Consider the following 21,873-nt stretch of genomic DNA (forward strand, 5'->3'; position numbering starts at 1 on the left):
CCTGGGGATAAGGTTCATCTGCATGAACAGAAGGGGTTCAGGGAGTGAACAACCTCATTGTAAAAGTTTCATCCCATTTGAAAACTAGCAGGCCTAAATGACTATTAAGAATGGTAGCCCTCATCTAAAGTAACTAGACTGCTCAGACAGGGAACAGAGCTCATCAGTTCACATATACTGCCCAGTGTGAGTACTGAGCTAACAATGCCCTGCATGATAGGCCGGATGCAAAGATCCTCACCTGCCATGGTGTGTTGCCATGTGACTTAGACTTAGACAAACTATATTGTATACAAAATGAGTGTATACAAAACGAGTGTATAAAAACAAAATTTCGATACATACAGCTTTTCAACAGTGAATGAGCGGCTTAGCAGTTAACTACATATTCATTTCCATGTATAAAGTGCAGGAGTGATCAAAATGGAGACTGCCAAAGATTGCCAATTGCCAAAGATGTAATGGCAATTATACACTGCAGTATTAGTTGCGATGACGCCCAGCGATAATCTGCCATGCAATGGTAACGATTGAGATGATAGTTAAAAGTGAAGATTATATATGATGAGCACTCCATCATTGAAGAACAGATGACAAATGCTCAGGTCATGAGATATTTTGCTGAGGCAGTCTGTTCTTGCCTCTGGTATTAAAGTCATATATACAGTATAAAAGTCTAAAACTATGGCTGAAACTAAAGAAGACTAAACTGAAACTGAAGCATTTCAAAAAGAATAAACTAACCAGAAAATAATCATATATTTAAAACTATACATTAAACTGAAAATCTGAGATCAAAACTAAATGCAAATAATGGAGATGTGGAAATCATTTAACCTTAAAATTGCCTAATATGATGCCTAATTGTCACTTAAGAGAAAACACTGAAATGACGGTACAATCAAAGTTTCAAAATGAAACCAATCATGACTCATGGCGTAGATTAAACAGTGAATTAATAAACTTGGATGCGAATAAATGAACTTTGAGAGTGGCACATGATCCATGTGAGCCTTCCAGGTTCATGAGCTTAACCTCTGATCTTCTCCACTGCTACAAACCATCAAGACCTATAGGATCACCAGAGTCATGCTTGCTCACCATTCAGAGACTCAGAAGACAAAACATGGTGAAGCAGCCTTCAGTCTGTATGCTCCAAAAATCTAAAGTAAGCTTCCTTTACACTGTGGAACTGCTGCCACCATGAGATCCTTCTATACATATAGGTTAAACAAACTTTTTTATTTTTATTTTATATTGCTTTTGAAAATATTTTAATTTAAAATGCTTATTTGTTATTTGCCTTTATGCCTCATCTTCAAAAATTCGGTAAGAACTTCTGTGTATTTTGTATGCTTTGTATAAACATTTTACTTTTTGGCAGAAAAGTGCTATATAAATAAAGCCTTGCCTTTGTCCTTAGAGAAAATTAGCTCTTGTAATCTTCAGCTGCTTATTGTGCAGAAACATAAACATTTGGGGTAGAATTTGAATCAGACTACAATAATTTTTAATATTACTAAAGAACCTGTTGGTGGCACTATTAGAAAAGATATTTGTGCGTAAAATTTTCCTTACGCCATTGATGTAAAACTTCTTGATCAAAGAATTGAAGTCAGGACAAAAGAAAACATGACTATTAGCCTAAAGTCAATTGATAATTGTAAGATAAAAATAAAAGATATCTTACAAAACAGGGTCTTAAGGTGGGAGGAGGCAATCTTTTTTTTTTGAAAAATGAAAAACCAGTTAGATGCACTTTAGAGCTGGATTGCCACACCTACTCCTGTTAGTAAAGCATCAAGGGTCTTTATGAAGTCAGTGTCATCATGACTCTGTTATGGATCACAGTCTTTATGCTTCATCAAGGATGTAAGTACATTTTGTTTTAAAGTGTGAAACCATTTTCAGTTTGGCATTAACATTTTATGTTGATTATTGATTTTGTCTTTAATCCAGATGCCTTAGTTCCTGTGGTCAATGTTCAGATTGGTGAACCTGTAACTTTTACCTGTGCAAATATAGAGAAATTCACAACAACATCATGGCTTCATTGGTACAAGCAAACTTCTGGAGATACTCTGAAAATGATTTTAATGCAGAGAAAAAACCAAGATCCCACTTATAGCCCAGAATTTCCTTCTTCAAGATTCAATTTAACATGTGATGATAAAATAAGCAACCTCACAATTCTGAGGACAGTTGGACAAGACGAGGGAATATATCACTGTGCTCTTACAGACTGGACAGGCTCTACTTGGATGGGGACGTATTTGATGGTAAAAGGTAATTGTGAGACCTCAATATGTAATCTTTTGAAATATTTGTTACTACAAACGACAGAAAAATACATAGCAGATGTTAAACTATAAATGAATATTACACATATTGCAGGGTCCTAATTATATTGAAAACAATTCTAAAAAGTATGTAACATTTATCTAAGTCAGTCAACAAGAAATAAGATTAAAAGTGTCTTACCATTTTAAACTGATCTTTGGTAATAGATTATTAGTGCCTCTGACTTTTTTTTTTTACTCTTCCATTCCTGTTGAAAAGAAAGCTTAATATCAAATACAAATCTGAATAAATGCAAATAGGGAATTTGTATTTGTAAAAAAAAAACAAAAAACAAAACAAACAAAAAAAAACTATTATCACTGCTTCAGTCTCAGAGTTGTTAACAAAAAACACTCAGACATCCATTGACACTTTGGAAAGAGGCAGCCAAGTGGTTATATTTGTTTATAGCGGGATTTCTACATTCTGTAGAGTAATCTATGGTTCAAAACTTAAACCTTCACGCTAGGGTCCTGAGCCCCTTAATGCTCTTCAGGCGCTACTGTGACAGCCCCCTGCTCTATTGGGGACAAGCAAGGCACAGAGGACAGTTTCACAAATATTTCCTTACCTTGTGAAATTACTTTTAACATATCAGACAACTTAGTTTTAAAATATAACCTTATAATAATTATTTCAGGAAACTCAAAGAAGACATCCAGCTACACTGTTGTTCACCAGTCAACAGCCTCAGAGTCGTCACGTCCAGAAGACTCTGAGACTCTGCAGTGTTCAGTCCTCTCTGAGTCAGAGAACAATTCATGTTCAGAAGATTTCAGCATGTTCTGGTTCAAAGCTGGATCCAACAGACCCTATCCAAATATCATCTACACTGATGGTAAAAGAGCTGATAACTGTGAGAAAAGTCCAAACACCCGAAAAAAATGTATCTATAACTTCCCCAAGAACATCAGCTCCTCTGATCCTGGGACTTACTACTGTGCTGTGGCTACATGTGGAGAAATCTTATTAGGAAATGCAATCAGAAAGGAAGGAGGTAATATAAACACACGAGAAATATGCACAATAATAATAAATAAGCTAGGGGATGAACATATTTCTTTTTATCCCTTTTTCAGGTGAAACACCATGTTATGGAAATATGATTCTGCTGATCACAATAATCTTTTTGACCATTTCTTTGATTGTACATATCTTTTTGATTTGTTACCGAACTCAATCCTTTGGATGTAAAATATTCAAAGGTAAGTGTTATTAACTGAGCAATATTACTTATGTATTCTACTTAAAGTTGTAAAATGTGTGCATCAACATCAGCCATCTGACATAGATCATTACAAATAAATTGTTATCAATAATACATATTTCTGTTTGTTCCAACTGTGCAGAAAGCCCCTCAGAAGCAGAAAGCAACAACTTTAACCAACAAAGTGATGACATTGTACGTAGTGATAAAAAAAAAAAAAAAAAATCACAAATATTTTTTTATAAAGGGGTTTGATTTATTATTCAGTAAATAAAACATTTAAAGCTTAAATTTCTGTCTCTGAACAGCGTGATGAAGGCCAGGATCTGGTCTACTCTGCATTACATTTTTCTGGAGGGACGAAACCAAAAGGAATTAAGAAGAGAGAACTGAAGACTGAAGAAATGGTGTATTCCGAAGTCAGACCATCAGGTTGAATGAATGTCGCAATTAAATTTCTATTTTCTGAAAATAATAAACGTAGTCTTCCTTTTTTGTTTAGTATTGTCTTTTTTTTCTTTAGAAAAATTATGTAATAAATGTGACAGGCTGTGGCAAATCCAGAATCACATCTAACCAGGGACTTTTTGAGCTATTTACAGGTTCTGAAATAGTGGAGTAAAAACTTTTTAAATATATCAAACTTGTGAAAATAAAAGAATAATGTAAGAATTAAATTGAAAACAAGCTTTGAAGATTCTTTGAAATCACACTGGATGGGTTGTAACAAAAACGGTTAATTTGATTACATTTCCATACATTACCCTCCGGAGCTTATAAAAAGGGGCTTCATGTCCATAAACTGCACTTTTTTGCAGCACCACATTACACATTTGTGTGGTGCAGGCAAATACTTGCATGACCCCCTTAGCAGCCTTCGGGTTTCTGCCTGCTGCAGAAACCCGTTAATCATTCAGTTAAAAGTCAGGTGTGTATCAGTGAGAATAATTCTAAAATATGCAGGGAAGTGGTATTTGAGGCCCAGGATTGAGAACCACTGCCCTAATCTGCTCTTTAGTCTCTTCTTCAAATTTGAGGGGTCATGAGCTTCTTGCTCCTTTGTAATCCACCTGTAACAGCCTTGAAGCTGCAACCTTTCTTATCGGTCATGGAGTCATTGCTAAACACTATCCTTATCCGGGGTGGGAGCAGTTGCAAAAAAAGACAAAAGAAAAAGAGAACAGACAGTGATTGCCCATGCAACAAAGAATAAGGAATCTTTGTCACTCAGGTTCAAACGTATATAATGCTCAGACATGTGTGTTTGTTAGTTATTGCATAGAAGTTCATTTTGTGCCTGAGCAATCTGTGAAAAGGGCATAGATTGTTTCAAGAAACAAAACATAATTCAGGGCTGGGCAATGTCTAAAAATAAAATCTCAAATTTGATCATATCGATTATCGATTTTCTGTCTAACTTCCATTTCATGAAAGGAAATTGGAAAAAAACATTCATTTTCATATATTGCTTTTATTTCAAGTATTTCATCTGGGAGTTCAATCTGAATTCAAAGTTCACCAAAATACAACCTGTGAAATATGCTTGTAAAACAAGATGGCAGGCACTGGCATTGTAAACTATGAAAACATAGAAACTGTTTGCTGCCAGTGGTATTACATAATGAGTTACATACAGAATTCACTTAACTTGTGTAATCACAAACTAACTTTAAAGAAAGTAAATAAATAATTGCACAAAAAATGTAATAACCTTTGTTTAAATAAAATCCTATGGAGTGGTGGGATGACCAAATTACAAAAATGTAATTTAACTTAAAATAGCTTAACTTATTTATTACATAGTACTACAACACATGCTAACGCATGAAAGTATATAAAGCCAAGCTGTTCTTTGGCTTAAAGCTACAGCACAGAGCAGAGACACAACCAGAGCACTGAAGTGTCAACGCAATTTGACCAGCTTCTGACCCAGCGTCCAAAGTCCAAAGTGTTTGTGATGCTCAAACCCTTTTGATGTGAACACAGCATAATCATTTCAGGAATGCAATATATCATCCATATGTATGTTATTTATTATCATATTTGAACTGAAAGTCTCAAGCATGTTTGTGTTGTATTGCTCTTTATAATTACATAGTAGTGGGCCTTTATGTATGGAGGCAGACATCTTTGAGTTACTGCAGTACAGAGCTGACAAACTAGTGGCTGTAGAGATCGCCATTGCATCTGCAGCAAGGTAGGCCTATATAAAATCTATATCCTACACAGATTAATAAAATACAATTTATAAAATGATCTATGTAAACTAGACTCGCACCACTCAGTCGGCAATGCTTGGATCTATATCCTGGACTTGGTCCTTGTTTGTTTTGGTCAAAGGTCAAACACTATAACCAGAGACCAAAACAGGGGGATGAATCACCTGGAGAACAGAGGTAAAGGAGCAATGTTCTGAAGCTCAGAGCAGAAGCAGAACAACAGTGCAAGAACACCGATTCAGAGAGCTCCATAACCGGGATGAAGTGGCCAGCCATGCCCCCCCTCTGGAGCTCTGAACAGAACAGTGCTCTAGCTCAGGAGGAAAGTGGAGGAGCACAGAGGTAGATTGGAGTATCCTGCCTAGCAAACTGAAGCACTGAAGGTGGGGGAGAGGCTATGACTGGACCAAGCTAGCTACAGTATGTAGGCTGACTTAGGAGGATCAAAGCAGGATAGTCATAGATTGGATATGTTCACAGGAAAAACAGAGAGCTGATTTAAAAAAAAAAGTTTGACTCTGCTGCCTCCTTCGTTAAAACAGTGCTCAATCCATAATACCTTTTCTTCTACTAATTTTTATACTTATTGTTCCAATGTTAATGCAAACACTAAAGAAGTTATGAGTTTAATACTTAAATTGGTGATTAGCAGATACTGGTTGTGATGATTTTTCATGGGGGGTGGCATTACATGTTGCTGAAAATCACACAATATAGGTTTAAATTGTTATTCAACTAATGCCACCTGATGTTCAGCAACTGAGCAATCAGAGATCCCAATTTGTCTGTAAGTTGAATCTCACTGCCTTGCAGGAGCAACTGTGTCTCCTACAAAGTCAAGTTTCAAAGATTTCGCATTTGGAATGCATAGTGGAAATGGAAGTTTTGTTAAAAAAAGACAGCTTATAAAATGCTAAATGTTGTTAGCGGGGAACATACAGTTCAGACATACTTTCCCTGAGGTATTATTAGGGGGAGCACAGTTAAATGTACTCTCCCAAACAAAGATGGATTCTTAAAAATGCAAAAGATGGATAGACCTGCCTTGACCAGCTGAAAATTACATTAATCAACCTAAAAAGGCAGAAACACAAACTTTACCACCAAATCTCTGAATTGCCATCTGCAGCAGGGCTGCACAGTGTGAGCCTTTTACTCACAGTGGCACCTGTGAGTAAATTCCCAAAGATTGGGAAAAAAAATAGGAGCACGCATTCGAGAACAGATTTCAGCCCTTTCATTCACATTTTGCTCTTGAAATAGGTCACAATTTATTTAAAAAAGAAATCAGCTGATCTTTTTTTAAAGTACAAAAGAGAAGGAATTTCCAAAAAATGGGGAAAATACTAGTCAATAGTGAGACGTCAGTAGACATGTACTTCCTTATTTTGTATATAAAAATTGAAAAACCGCTGTGATAACGTGAATCCCACACCATAAAGACTTAAATCATTGCAGAGGCAGGTAAACATGCTGCAGCAGACAGCAAGCTTTAGAAGAAAAAGAGCTCCCCTCCCGACGCTACAGGTTACGGTAGAGAACTACAATGAGATAGATTGATACCCTGACTTTGACAGTTGGGAACTGGCATATCTATAATGCAATTATTTTGGCATCAGAAATGTAATACAGTTTATGTTTTGCTATGATCTAGCATTTTGTCAACTGCATTGAATAAAAGTTGGCTGCCAAACACTCCTCATCTATCTCCGTTTTGTTAGAAGATTATATAACCTGTGAGTAGCTGACATGAGCTCATTCTTGATAAGTTGATTTAGTCTCAAACTTTTTATCTTTGGTGTCAAGCGGATGACATAATTCATATAACATGCATGCTGTTTATGTCACAGGTTAGTTGTTTAATGTTTGTCTGTCTCCATCTCTTTGCAGCTGATTTGCTTGCCTGTAATCAGTCTTACAGTACTTGTCTTCCAGTTAGTTGTTCTGATATCGATGCCAGAATTTGATATGTCTCTGATACTGCTGAAAGTTCTGGTATAAATACTGGATTTCAAGCAATGATCTGATCCCTGAGCCAGAACTTAACACTATGACAGTCATTTTATAGTCATACAGGTGAAATATTGTTGCTTTTTACAACTTAGTGGTATTTGTACTTTGTTTTGGTGATTCCCACAGCACAAGTATCTATATTGGGAGGAAATTTTTGGTATCTGAACATCTCTTTAATTATTAATTTCTTTTTTTGGTGTTTAATTCACTTACAGGGAAACAGAGTCTACAGCGGTGCCCTGGGTATACATTGCAACAACAAATTTATGTAAAACTGAAAGTTGTTGTCTTTTGTTTACAGGTGCCTCTTGATGAAAAACCCTGATGCTGGATTGAAGTGCAGGAAAATGTCAATCAGCCCAAATGTGAGGACAGCGGTCCATAAACTGATAGACTGTGAATGATGGTTTAAATGTGAAAAGTTGACAATTGTGTTCATTTGCAGTTCTGTGTGTATGTATTCTTTATGTTCTACTTTTTATAATAAAATATTAAATTACATTGGTCTTTGTGTTCTTTGTTCATGGAGAAAATAAAAAAAAAGATTTAGTTAAAATCCAATTGAAATCCAACTAACAATATTTTACTGTAAATTTACAGTAAGTTACTGGTTACTGAGTAGATATATCGCAATAATTCCATAGGCATTGTCATTGTAGTTACGACATATAGTTTTCATTTTAGTAAAAATTGCTGTAAAATATTCACAATACATTGCTGTGAGATATTTACAGATAAATATTGAGATATATTCCCAGTAGAATATAAAACATTTACAAACAAATATTGTGATTTATTCCCAGTAGAATACTGTGAATTTACTTTAAAAGTAATACAATTAATAGGCAGTAAATTACTGTAAATTAACAATGAAAAATTTTACTGATTTTATTGTGAAGGGCACTTTTTAAGGAACTTTTCCAAAGTTTGATTTGTGAATTGTTCAAGGCTTTGAAGGCATGTTCAAGATCCATTTTTGTGCATTCACAAGTGCAAAACATTGGGCAGAAATTCTCGGTTTTAATTAGACGTTTTTATTTTCTAAAGTCTAATCTGATTAAAGGAAATTTTTTCCACTTTGTTACTCTGAACCAAAGCTTTTTTACATGTTCTGAATTTGAACACATTTTTTTTCCTTTACAGAATAAAATTTTATGTTTTGCAGAAAAAAGTGAGTTAGGCAGGAAATACAGAGATTTGTTGGTATGATGTAAAATTACCCCACTTCCTTCTGTCTTGTCAGTATCACAGCGTGTAAATTGTTGTGTCAAGATGCTTCTGTTTGGGGTCATGCTACATGTTCTTCTTCAGCAAGGAAGTAAGTGTAATTTTCTACAATAAAAAACTATAATTTACCATTTTGAATCTTAAATAAAAAACTCTCATTTAAGCTTTTTTATTGTTGCATGGTGCTAAATGTATGCACATTTCCTGCAGTTTATAATTTTTCAGAATATGAGCAGCTCTTGTTCAAAGGTACTCGTAAAATTTGGCACCTTATCAGGGGGAGTTGTTAGTATTATTCTTTGCTGCTTCATGTACACTTGGTAAAACCTAATATATTACTTGTACCTGTTGAACAGAGTCTATATATTACAAGATTTTCCAACCCATACAGTAGATTGATTCACAGTGGAGAAATTTACTATAGTTTATGCTTTTTTTTTTTTTACCCCCAAGCCGATTATCTATATAGCACAGTTCCTTTGTTAGGAAAAAAGAGGAAGAAAATAAAAATACATCTCTAGGTAACCCTGAGAGTTAGGATTCTTGATGGTTAAGCAATAGGGCATTGATCCCCATGCCAATGACTTGAGCCTGCAACTGTGTGATTCACTGCAAATTTTCTGTTCTGAACCAATCTGATCCGGAATAAATTATATTAAACTTTTTATTCTTGTTTTAGATTTTTTTTATTATTAAGATGAATAGTGGTTAAACTTAGTGCAAGGGAATCTCCAAGGCACATCACAATGTGTAGCACTAACAGTAATATAATTACGTTTTCTAAATAAACATGTTCCAATTCCAGTTATGGTAAGATTATATGAGATTCTGTTTTTTTTCTGCTAATTATAGAGAATTCTGGGCCTCAGCCTAAAAAAATAAAAAGCTTTGGATATTAATATATTTTTGCATTAAACATTATCATCTGTGTGGCAGCAGGAAGTGATATGAATGCATTTCTCTGAAATCACATGCCCTTAAAAGTGGTTCACGAAACATCTCTATGACCTAAATGTTAAATGTCTCTGTGACGACAGTTTGAATATGACTCTTTTATGGGCTGCACTGTTTTCTTTTCTTAATGAAGGATGTAAGTGTTACATAAACCAAGATTTTATATGTTGCGTGATATAAGATTTTTCATATATTTCTTTTAATATGATTTTGTTTGATTGTTTGATTACTTTTTTTTTGTTTAACTTTTCTGTTTTTCTTCTAAAATCACAGATGCCCTGGCTCCAGTGGTGACAGTCCAGTTGGGCAAAACTGTGACTTTAACATGTGATGTAAATAAGGTCCACCAGAAAAGGGACTGGCTTCACTGGTACAAGCAGACTGCAGGAGATACTCTCAAATTAATTTTAATGCATAAGATGAATACAAACCCTGTTTATGGACCTGGATTTCCATCCTCAGCTTTCAACGCAACATCGGATGACAAAACGTTTAATCTGACAATCTTAGAGACTGCAAGAGAAGATGAGGGAATGTACCACTGTGCCTATAGCAACTGGTTTGAATCTACATGGAATGGGATGTATTTATTAATAGAAGGTAATGATGTAACTTAAGTAAAGCATTTTTATCCCTTAAGGCTGAAAAGGGTAAAAACTTTCTTGTATATAAATTATACAGTTGTGCTTGAAAGTTTGCATACCCTCCCATTAAAGAAAATGATTCACAAAAAACTGAAAAAAGTAATAATAAAAAAAAAAAAAATACTAAATGATTATTCAGTAAAATACAATACTGATCTGAATTTACATAATTCTACAAAAACAAACTTTCCGAGAGAAATTAAACCACCTTGCTCATGAACCAACCAACCTACATGTCAACAGCAGAAATCTGACTGAACATATCCTGAAATTTACCAAAAACACCTGATTTCTGTCATTTCCTCCAAGTGTTGCTAAAGAAAAAAAAAGAAAAAAAGAAAGTAAACATTTTTTTATTAATTAATATATACAGATATATGTATATATTTTCAAAATCAATGTTATTATTTCCATTTTTAAGTTATTTTTATTTATTATTCCTTTTTTCAGGTTCAGTTTATTTTAGTGGTAGCTGATTTTTATTTCTGTCTTCAATGGAAGGGAATGTACAATTTCTAAGATAACTGTATCTTATTGGAAGATTTTTGCCACTGAACCAGATCTGTTTTTAATAGGTATTGAGATCATGAGTCAAGAGTCACACTGAGAGGGGCATATAAATGGTATAATTCAAAAAAAGTTTAGGTTAATATATTTATATATGTATATTTAATTTGCTTCCACCATTTTTTCTTTCTGACTGTTTTTATTCAGAGATTACTTAAACTTAGAAATATTATTATTAAAATAATACATATTTTCTAATGTGAAAATATTTAAATTGTGTTTTATTTGGGAATCTAATATAAATACAAATAAATAAGGTTTTTCATTCTTTTAAATGACTGAGAGACAGAAATTAACCTAATTTCTTTTTTAATCTAACCTTGAGATACTTTTCCACATATATTAGTGAAGAGATTCTCACTTATAAAAACAAAACAAAACTCATAATTAAGATCAACATGTTTTTTCTGTGGTAAACTGCAATATTTTCATTTAATGAAATCTAAAACAAATTCAAAATAACACACTGTTTGTTTTTCTTCTTTCCTAATGATAACAACTATAATAACAGTATCATTATTCATTATAGGAAACACTGAGAGAACTTCAAGCTACCGTGTTGTTCAGCAGCCAGCTGTTCTAGATCCATCCCGTCCAGCAGACTCAGATACTCTGCAGTGTTCACTCCTTTCTCAGCCTGAGGAAAAAACCTGTTCAGGAGAACCCAGAGTGTTCTGGTTAAGAGCCAAACTGGACAAGTCTGTTCCAGATCTCATCTACACCGATGGAAAAACGCATGAAAATTGTGAGAAGCCATCAAACACTCAGAAGAGATGTAGTTATAACTTCTCTAAGAAGGTCTCCCCTTCTGATGTTGGGACTTATTACTGTGCCGTGGCCACATGTGGAGAGATATTACTTGGAGACGGAACTAGAGTTGAAAATGGTATGACTTCTTTATGAGATGTTCTTAAACAAAGCTTATTTATGATGACAGATTTTTAACAGAAACAATTGCATGTATTCCTCCTTTTCCAGCTCATTCATTGAGTGATGTTATGTTGCTGGTGATAACTGTGATCTGCTTGGCCATTTCGATGGTTTTGAATATTGTTTTAATCTGTTGCCAAACTCAAAGAACATCACGCAAAAACAAGGGTAAGTAGAGATAAACTTAAAACAAATAGATAATAAAAATAAAATGATTGAATCCAAATTCCTCTTTAGAAAGCTCCTCTTCACGACCACAATACAATGACCAAAGCCGACCAGATGATTTTGTAAGTAATCAATCAAAATTTCTTTGTTAATTAGAAATATATAAACCCCCACTATATGTAACAAAATCACTACAATTAAGTTTTTGGTTTAAATTTTTTGTTTCCACTCAGACAGAAGATGGAGAGCATATGACCTATGCTGGCTTACATTTCTCTACAGGGACCATGAACAGGAGAGAGTTTAAGACTGAAGAAAGTGTCTATTCAAATGTCAGATTCAGTCAATCTGAATATACATCCTGATGAAGCTCTTTGTCAGATTAGATGTACCTTTTAAAAGCCGCAACCTTGATTAGACATTCGTTATATTAAGTCCATCTGTGTTTAGAATTGATCTGTCTGATGTGATCTTAAATATAATTTCCTCATTATTTGGAGAAATATAATTAACAAGTCTTTGTAAATATTCTACATGATTTGTTTTTCTTGGCCAATCGAATGAATAGAATTAATGTACTTTTCAATAACATTCTAATTCACTTACTGTTTCTGTGTCATTGCTCATATACAGTAGATCACCCACATTGTGATATTTTAATGTAAGGAAGCCAGATTTTAAGACAAATCTGATATGTGAATTTCCTGAACACATAGGCTAACAATGACAACAAACTATACAACTTAAATCATGATGGTATGACTGGTCATGACTGGACATTAGATTTTGGTAAGCTCTATCTATTGAATATAAAAAACTGCTTTGACCACATAAGGAGACTGTGGGAAGGTACAATTGAAAAACAAAGAAAAACTACAAATCAAATCAAAGGGAAAAGATTTACTCTAATCTAAGGGAAAACTAAACTACAAAGACCGAACACAAGAAATAAATGAGAAACTAAAAAGTTGAAAATGAACAAATATGGAAGACTCTTATGACAAAATAAACAACATGGAAGTACCTGTGAATCATTCAATGTACTTACAAATGTAACTGCATAAATAAATAATCTGAAAACCCATTTAAAATTAAAAAGGCATACAGCACCCAAAAAGCATGAACTCTTTACAGCTGAAGCTACTTAATTTACAGCTATTTAATGATATTGTACAAAAAGAATGAAGGTGGAGATCATAATCAAATTGAGTTGTTGACAACTCTGCTAACAACTGCGACAAGCATTACACAAATCATAATAATACTTACCAACAACTTTTACCTTTACTTTTTTGCATGTGAATCCTCAGAGAATATGCAGATTATGTGCTTATGACCATAACACTCAACATAACAATTTATGGTTGGGAATATGCAAATGCAATACTTTCCATGCGCTAAGTCATTTTTTGTACCTGAAAATGATTGTAGCAGCAGTTTTTGCATCAATATTTATTTAAAAGTTGGGTGGCCACAACCACGGCACCAGAGTCCGTTTCACGGAGCAGGTTTACTGAAAACTCAAAGGGCCGGATTTATCAAGATCCAATTTTGCGTGCAGTAATTTGCGCTCGCAAACTGGAATTTTGCGCGAGGGGCTGACCCATGGTTTGCGGGTGATTTAACAAGAGCGATTGCGTAACTGGTGGCAGGTGCAAAACTGTTGGAGACGCCCTATTTAAATGATGGTTTTGCGCGTTTTGTGGTTTGCAGCAAAGTAGTTTGTAGTTTGTGCAAACTAGTGCATTAAGAAATTTTAATCTTACAGTGACACCCCCACCCCCTCCAAAAAAAAAAAAAAAAATATATATATATATATATATATATATATATATATATATATATATATATATATATATATATATATATATATATATATATATATATATAGCCTATATATATACAAAATTTGGCAACCTTTATTCCCTAAGGTGGTATGTGGCTGAATTTCTACTTCACTGCAGTAAAAAAAAACAAAAAAAAACAAGTGTTTTGTATTGGCCTGTAGAAAAATGCACATACCAAATGGCTCATCCCCGCAGCATTTGGCAGGTTGCTCCACAGGCGCAGGGGGAGAACCCCGACCCCGTCGGACAGCACTTTGGACAGCACTTCTGAAAAAACGAGATTGGGAGATCCCAGCTCTCGCTGCAACCGTACGCTGGAATGACCCAGATGCAAAAAAAGTGCAATGTTGCAAGGAGTTTTGTGATATCTCTGCGTGGGTCCTCCTTGTGGCTGGCTCCAAATCCATTCGGAGTTCCCCCAACAGCTCCAAAATGGCAATGCTGGATAAACGATATGTTTTGATGATCGTTTCCTCGTTCATTGCAAAAATATTCACACGGAGTGAAAAAATGCGTTCTCTGCGTCTCCTTGCTTCATTTCCATGTCTCCTTCTTGCGACAATAACCGCTGCCATGTGTGCGCAATTACGCATACAGACCATTTGCACCTTCTTTTGAAACGTGTTAAATATAGAGTCAGATACCGTTAGCAAAATTGCTTTCAGGTTTGATAAATCACTTTGCGAGTGCTAAATTAATATATTTACATGTTCTCCTCCCACAAGACGCACTTTTGCGTGTAAACGCCCCATATTGCATATTCATTGCAGAAAAAGTACTAAATGGATAAGAGGCGCTATTTAGCACGTTTTAAAGACCAAATCCTTTTAGCACGATGTTGATAGATCAGTTTGTACATTTTTTAGCGTGCGCAGTGAAATAGCTCACGTTTTAATACACGCAAACCTTTGATAAATCCGGCCCAAAGTTTTCTAAACAGAAAATCAGGGAAACTCTTGAGTTTTCCATTTCACAAAGAGAGTTTCCTCCAAAGAGAGTTTCTTCAACATCTGTTTCTGTTGCCATAGTAACAATCTGCTCAGAGCTAGCCTGGTCGGGAGCAGGATTTGATCAGTAAAATCATGTCCTTGTTGAAATGTTTTCTTCTTCTTGCATCATTATGGATCATCACACTATCCATTAGTTTACTCTTTGTTTATTCTTCATCACAGCTCCGGTAACTAGATTTAAGCAGCCAATGAAAAGGAAACATGTTTACACCTTTTTTATTGTCAATGACAGGAAAAGGAACTGCAACATGAAATAACAAAAAGTGCCATTCACAGTAAAATCAAACTACTGTAAGCAGTTCTAATGAAGAGTTGCATAAAACATATTTGCAATAAATGTAAATCTGTAGAGTATAATCACTACTGTCCTCCGTCTCCACGCTCTTTAAAGCCAATACCTTGTTTTATTTCCAGATTTACTCTGGATATTGCTGCTGACATTTTTTACAAACAATAAAATATAACCATTAACTAGGTCAGTTAGAGACATAAGGTGCTGATTAAAGAATGAACAGTATAAATTGGCAGAGAATTAAATTTATATATAAGGTGAGGATTTTCAGACCGCTTGAACACCCTCATTTTGTCTCTTTAAATTTAGTCCATTATCATATTCCACAACAGTCCTTTATGCCTTGTCCAACTCTTGTTCTGCCAGGAGTGCATGTTATAATCCCTTTCAAGTTTTTTTTTTTTTTTTTTTTTTTTTTTTACCAGGATGTAAATATCAATGAATAAAGAGTTGAAAGTCATTGACTTGTACATCCACTTTCAAATAGGTCCTATAGGCAAAACGGAGAATAAGTGACATTTGCTCCTGATGGCTTTTATCAAAAGTTGCAATCAAGATGTACAAATAATTATTGTGCTCTCTTTGTGGCATTCATTATACAATATCTGATATTTTAGGTGATAAGAGAAATGAACTAATTTTGGATCTCTCTCTAGACAATATTGATAAGTTTCTTTACTCTTTATGCAGCTGACATATTTGTGCATACTGGAGCCAGATTTGGCAATCGTCTCTTTAAAACCCCCAAAGTTACCACTGTTTTCTTAATAAGCTTTAAATTTGTTCCTCGAAATGCCAAGTGATGCTCAGACAGTTACTAAACAGCCACTAAAACAGTCGGCTCAGAAATAGAGGATTCAAATGCAAGAACTGACACAGTGGAATCAAGTTCAAGGTTCTTTTAAAACACTGGGGGTCAAACACCAAAAATCCAAAGGAAGCAGGAGTATCAAAAACAGAGGAAGGTAAAGGTCCAACAACAAGCAGGGTTAAAGAATTTTAAGAAAGCTGAGTTCAAATAAAAAAAAGGCTGGAACGCAAAGGGAAGCTGCATGACTGAGAAATAAATAGACCAAAGGAAGGATCACAAACTCCAGGTGAATAACATTAAGGTGTGGAAGATCCTGATTGTAAGGAGGAACTCAGGAAGTGTAGTTGCCTTAAATGAAATGAATACAAAATAAAACAGGAAGTGAAAAAACATAGTAACATGAGTAAACCTAACTTGTCAGGACAGCCCCTGAAAAAGATGAAAGTTAAAATGAACTGCCAACATGCCTTTTCTCTGTTTATCTGTCTTTGATGTGACTCATCTAGAGCTGTGGGTTTCTATCTTATGTAACCCTTTGGGATATGATCAGGGGACATTTCTTGATGATTAAACAGAGTACTTAAATGTATTTATTTGTTATTTCTAATATTAACTAATTTGGGTTGGCTTATACTCTTATTAAACAATTTGCAGCAAAAGCAAAATACAGAATCTGTCCTCTTTGAATAAACAAGTAAATATACCGTATTTTCACGACCATAAGGCGCACCGGACTAAAAGGCGCACTCTCAGTTATGTGTCCCATTTCTGTATTTAACACACACATAAGGCGCACCGGACTATAGGGCGCGTTTTTTATACATGTCCTCTCAGGTGGATTTTCCCACTTAAAAACATATTAAAACTACTTTATTCCCACTGATCACAGCAAATAAAGCTGCAAGGTGTATTTATTACAAAGTATTATTCAAACCTGGGAGCTGGCCATGAGAGACACATCGCTGATGACACAGGGCTGTGATTACTCCTCTGATACAATTTATTGACGCATAAATTAACTTAAAACATAGGCAGGATAATAATCTGGATGAACTGACTGCAATGATTAAATTTTCAGGTGGACTTTCTCACTTAAAAAGATTTAGATTATTTAGATGAAAAAACACCTGCCGAGGTGAGTCCGGGTGCGCCGCGGCCCAGAGGCTGCTGTTGAATTAAGTTTTCAGGTAGAAAAATAGAGCGGGAGCAAAACTGAGTCTGATTGTGCTTTATTCATGTATTTATTACAGAGTATTAATCAAACCCCTCAAAGTCCTCATCCTCTGTTTCTGAATTAAACAGCTGCGCTAAATCCGACATGCCAGTTTCCCCTTCTTCTTCGTTTATTGACGCATAAATTAACTTAAAACATAGGCAGGATAATAATCTGGATGAGCTGACTGCAATGGTTAAATTTTCAGGTGGACTTTCTCACTTAAAAAGATTTAGATTATTTAGAAGAAAAAACACCTGCCGAGGTGAGTCCGGATGCGCCGTGGCCCAGAGGCTGCTGTTGAATTAAGTTTTCAGGTAGAAAAATAGAGCGGGAGCAAAACTGAGTATGATTGTGCTTTATTCAAGTATTTATTACAGAGTATTAATCAAACCCCTCAAAGTCCTCATCCTCTGTTTCTGAATTAAACAGCTGCGCTAAATCCGACATGCCAGTTTCCCCTTCTGCGCTGTCAGAGTCACTTTCCGTGCAGCGCGGCTCCTCAGAAATAATGCCTGCTTTTGCAAAAGCTTGAAGAACAGAGCCAGCAGACACGTTATTCCAAGCATCTACAATCCATCCGCAAACTGTGGCGTAACTTGCCCGGCGCTGCCTTCCACTTATCCTGAAACTGTGGTCTCCGTCTGTCATCCATCGCTCCCCCGCCACTCGCAGCCTTACTTTGAACGGCCGCTTCACACCGATGTTGGGCGGTTGAAGTTCCTTTGTCAGACCCCCCGGGATAACGGCGAGCACAGCGTTCATTGATTCACCTTTTTTTTCACATCGGCTGTGAGATGGGCACGCAGCGATGGTGATGCGTGGAAAAAAACACCTGGTCTCCTCACATAGGCTACACCTCCCTCAGCCACGCTTTCATCATCTCCTCTTTCATCAGAGCGCTGTGTCTGTCTCGCTGTCAGCTCCCAGATCAGCTTCTCTGATTGGTTGATGCGTCCAGCAGCAAAACTTAAAATTTTCCATCTCGAGCAGCAGCAGCGCGTTGGCGGTGCGTCAGATGCTTAAACGCTCCCGACGTGCTGCACCTGCTGCTCAAAACGCGCTGCAGGACCTTTTGCTGCGCCTATACGCGCGTCAACCATTGACTTTGCATGTAAACTCGCTGCTTCTGCTGCACCTGCTGGGTCCGGTTCACACCGATGTTGAGCGGTTGAACAGCGAGCAGAGGGTTAATTTGTTTCCCCATGTTTTTCACATCAGCTGTGAGATGGGCACGCATGGAGTTACAGATTAATGGTGATGAGTGGAAAAAAAACACCTGGTCTCCTTACATTCAGCCACTCTTTCATCATCTCCTCAATGAGGTGGTCTCAAAAGTCGCAGTTACAACACACATAGGGCGCACCGCACCATAGGGCGCACCGCACATTTTGAGGGGAAAAAAAGACGTTTAAGTGCGCCTTATAGTCGTGAAAATACGGTATACAAGCCTTTTTACAATCTGGCAACTTTATCGGCCAACTTTACCTACATAGAAGTCTTGGGAAAAAAGTGTGTTTTTACTTGATTTGCATTAATATCGAAGTGGGAGATCTTAAAGGTCCCTTTTCCTCGAGTAAATCCAGTGTTTTGGTATCCACGTGCATGGGCAAAATGCTAGGATGCTTAAGGCCAACAAGATGCACCAGTACTTTACTTTCAGGGCATTACTCTTAGCAGGACCTCCTCAAATCGGTAAATATACACACCTTAGGACCAGATCACATATAACAAAATGCTTTTGACGGGTAAAGCAGCACACATCGCCAGCACTATGATGATGTCATACATCTTTATTTCATACAGATTGGACATTACAATAATTTGTCTCTACTTTGCCTGTTACAATATGAATGAATTAACATGATTTGTAACTTTTTTTAAAGTAGTATGAAATTATTTTAAAGGCTTATTTGGGGCTTTCCCACTGAGACCCCTATCATGACCTTGCATGGAATAGCCCTACAAAAGATGGTTGGGGTGCTATATTTTAAAATATCTTAATAAAAGTGTTCTGGGTTAATCAGGAAGATAACTTTCCAAGCTTTTAAAAATCAACACTTTTTTCACTTCATTCACATGAAAGCTCTTTTGAGGTAAAAGTTACAATCCAGAGCAGCTTGAAGAAATCTGAATTTATACACCATGTGAGAAGGTGTAGTGTTTGCTGGCTTACCTCAAAATGTTGCTCTGGAAAGTTTCTATGTCAGTCGTCGATCTTTATGGAATATGTATTGTTAAAATGGCAAATTGTTAATTTATAGAATTGTCTAATGAATTTTCTTGAATGTAAAAAAAAAAAATGGACATCTTGAACCATCTCTTTGTTTCACCCATGTTTAGCAAATCCTAGAGAAGCACAGAGTTCTCCTGGATAGTTCTCATTATGGTGTATTCTGCTACATGTTCATGATTACAGGCTCCTACAGCCCAGGTGTGAGTGCCCCATCAATGGTGCATAATACCTATCCAAAGTGTCAGTCAGAAAAAGCATGACAAAAAAAAAATTACATGTTCTCATTTTACATTTGACTCATCCAAGATGCATATAACTACAAAAAGACAAATGGTCTGCTCTGTTTGCCCTCTTGCAGCAGCAACAGAAATAACGATCAAAATGAAAGACAATGCATTTATCCATGAGAGGAGGTCATCAATTGTTTATGCAGAAATTCTAATACTTGAGACACAATAAACACAACATGTAACTCATTCAAGCCCGTGTCAAACCTTGACCATTGAGCCGGCGTATGCCTGACGTATGACTCTGGGTCAGTTCATGTCCACATACTGCAAGTACGTCAAGAAATTTTGAGCATTTCTTTGAGCATGCTCAAAATTTCTTGATGTATGTCAATGTATGCTCATATGTGGGTATCACAGGTAGTGTTGGGCCGATGCCTTTTTTTGGCCCCGATACTGATACCCGATACATGGCTGTGCAGTATTGGCCGATACCGATACCATAATAATGTAAAATAATTGCCATCATGGCTTTGTCAAGCTGCTGCCTACCTTTGTGAAGCAGGAAAAAATCTAATACAAAGTGAATCCAGTAGAACTTTTTATTGCCTACCAAGAGTGGATGACAATAGTTGAATAAACTTATGGCTCTCAAAATGGTATTGGTGCCCTATTTGTTGGTACTCGCCGATACCGATACCACCATTTTAGGGCAGTATTGGGGCCCCGTCCAATACTGGTATCGGTATCGGTACAACACTAATCACAGGTAAGTTATTTGATTGTTGACATATGTTAAGTGTAAGTTACTGACAAGTCATGGCGTCTAGCTTATCCAAAACCGGTTAGTAACTTTTTCATAACTTATGCGTAAGTTATTAAGAACTTATCACAAATGCATATCAACGTATTTGACGTGTACCAGGTGACCACTGAACGTGTTTATAAATTACTGTCACTGTATAATGCCCTATTGGCAGCATTTTGGCATGAAAGGGGTTTCACAGGAGGAAACAGTCTGTATTTCACTAGTCTTCATATCCATCATAGGCTGAGCAAGAAAGTGAGTATGATGGATCCTCCCTGTACTCAAGCCCACAGCCACGGCCAACAATCTTTCTAGCAGACATGACACTAAATCAGACAAGTCAGTTCATTTGGATTGGATTAAACTGATCTCAGATAAAAAAGTAAAAAATATTGGTTATTTTTGATCAGGACCTGTCATTTAAATCCCATATCCAAGAGCTTTCTAGAATTTCCTTCTTTCATCTGCAGAATATTTCAAAAATTTGAGATGTCCTGTCCAACGGTGTTGCTGAGAAACTAGTCCATGCATTTTTTACTTCAAGGGTGGACTATTGTAATTCTTTACTATCAGGAAGTCCACAAACCGTAGTTAAAAGCCTTCAGATGATGCCAAAATGCTGCAGCCAGAGATCTGATGAAAATTAAAAGGAGAGATCATATCTCTACTATCCTGGCTTCTCTCCATTGGCTTCCTGTTAAATCCAGAATAGAATTAAAAATCCTCCTTCTCACATATAAAGCCTTAAATGGCCAAGTTCCATCAAATAATTGCGATCGCAAAAAAAAGCTCTTCTGTTTTACATCAAAACAACAAAACAAATTTTTGAAAGAGGGAGTTTTTCATATAATCAACAGTAGTGGATTAGGAAAGAAATTTGTTGTTAGGATTTTACCATTTGCCTTAGATTCAGTAAAATTAGTTTCATTCTTGTTTCTGAGATTCTCTGCATTTTATTTACATTAACAGAAAACAATTTACAGCAAAGTGTTTATAGTGCCTGAAAAAAAAGTGCCTGACAAAAAAGTATCAGTATTAATATTCTTGTCTCTATCAAAATATTATATTTATAAAGTATTGTGACCATTTTCTTCAAAGAGGGGAGATTAAGGGATATTTTACCTTTTTAATGGTCTCCCTGAAGGAGCTTAAAGCAACGC

General features: G+C 35.9%; 2 protein-coding genes across 2 annotated transcripts; both read left to right on the forward strand.

Moving 5' to 3' along the window:
* The first annotated feature begins 1,801 nt into the window (after window positions 1-1,801).
* On the forward strand, window positions 1,802-4,219 carry LOC119791518. Its single transcript, XM_038297664.1, has 6 exons — window positions 1,802-1,872; window positions 1,960-2,286; window positions 2,981-3,337; window positions 3,420-3,545; window positions 3,690-3,742; window positions 3,856-4,219. The coding sequence occupies exons 1-6, from the start codon at window positions 1,830-1,832 to the stop codon at window positions 3,982-3,984; spliced, it is 1,035 nt and encodes a 344-aa protein (XP_038153592.1). The 5' UTR covers window positions 1,802-1,829; the 3' UTR covers window positions 3,985-4,219.
* A 4,814-nt stretch (window positions 4,220-9,033) lies between these two features.
* Window positions 9,034-12,605, forward strand: LOC119791492. Its single transcript, XM_038297626.1, has 6 exons — window positions 9,034-9,097; window positions 10,234-10,560; window positions 11,701-12,057; window positions 12,150-12,269; window positions 12,339-12,391; window positions 12,552-12,605. The coding sequence occupies exons 1-6, from the start codon at window positions 9,052-9,054 to the stop codon at window positions 12,558-12,560; spliced, it is 912 nt and encodes a 303-aa protein (XP_038153554.1). The 5' UTR covers window positions 9,034-9,051; the 3' UTR covers window positions 12,561-12,605.
* Window positions 12,606-21,873: the final 9,268 nt, after the last annotated feature.

Source organism: Cyprinodon tularosa, unplaced genomic scaffold (genome assembly GCF_016077235.1).
Source record: "Cyprinodon tularosa strain WSP-4 unplaced genomic scaffold, ASM1607723v1 ctg393, whole genome shotgun sequence".
NCBI lineage: Eukaryota > Metazoa > Chordata > Actinopteri > Cyprinodontiformes > Cyprinodontidae > Cyprinodon > Cyprinodon tularosa.

What these genes read in the sequence shown, in the direction of transcription:
- LOC119791518 (XM_038297664.1), top strand. Translation starts at nt 1,830, where the DNA reads ATGACTCTGTTATGGATCACAGTCTTTATGCTTCATCAAGGAT. An exon ending in CTTTATGCTTCATCAAGGAT is followed by an intron (nt 1,873 to 1,959) that starts GTAAGTACATTT and finishes TCTTTAATCCAG; the next exon opens with ATGCCTTAGTTCCTGTGGTC. An exon ending in ACCAACAAAGTGATGACATT is followed by an intron (nt 3,743 to 3,855) that starts GTACGTAGTGAT and finishes GTCTCTGAACAG; the next exon opens with CGTGATGAAGGCCAGGATCT.
- LOC119791492 (XM_038297626.1), top strand. Translation starts at nt 9,052, where the DNA reads ATGCTTCTGTTTGGGGTCATGCTACATGTTCTTCTTCAGCAAGGAA. An exon ending in TGTTCTTCTTCAGCAAGGAA is followed by an intron (nt 9,098 to 10,233) that starts GTAAGTGTAATT and finishes CTAAAATCACAG; the next exon opens with ATGCCCTGGCTCCAGTGGTG. An exon ending in AACATCACGCAAAAACAAGG is followed by an intron (nt 12,270 to 12,338) that starts GTAAGTAGAGAT and finishes ATTCCTCTTTAG; the next exon opens with AAAGCTCCTCTTCACGACCA.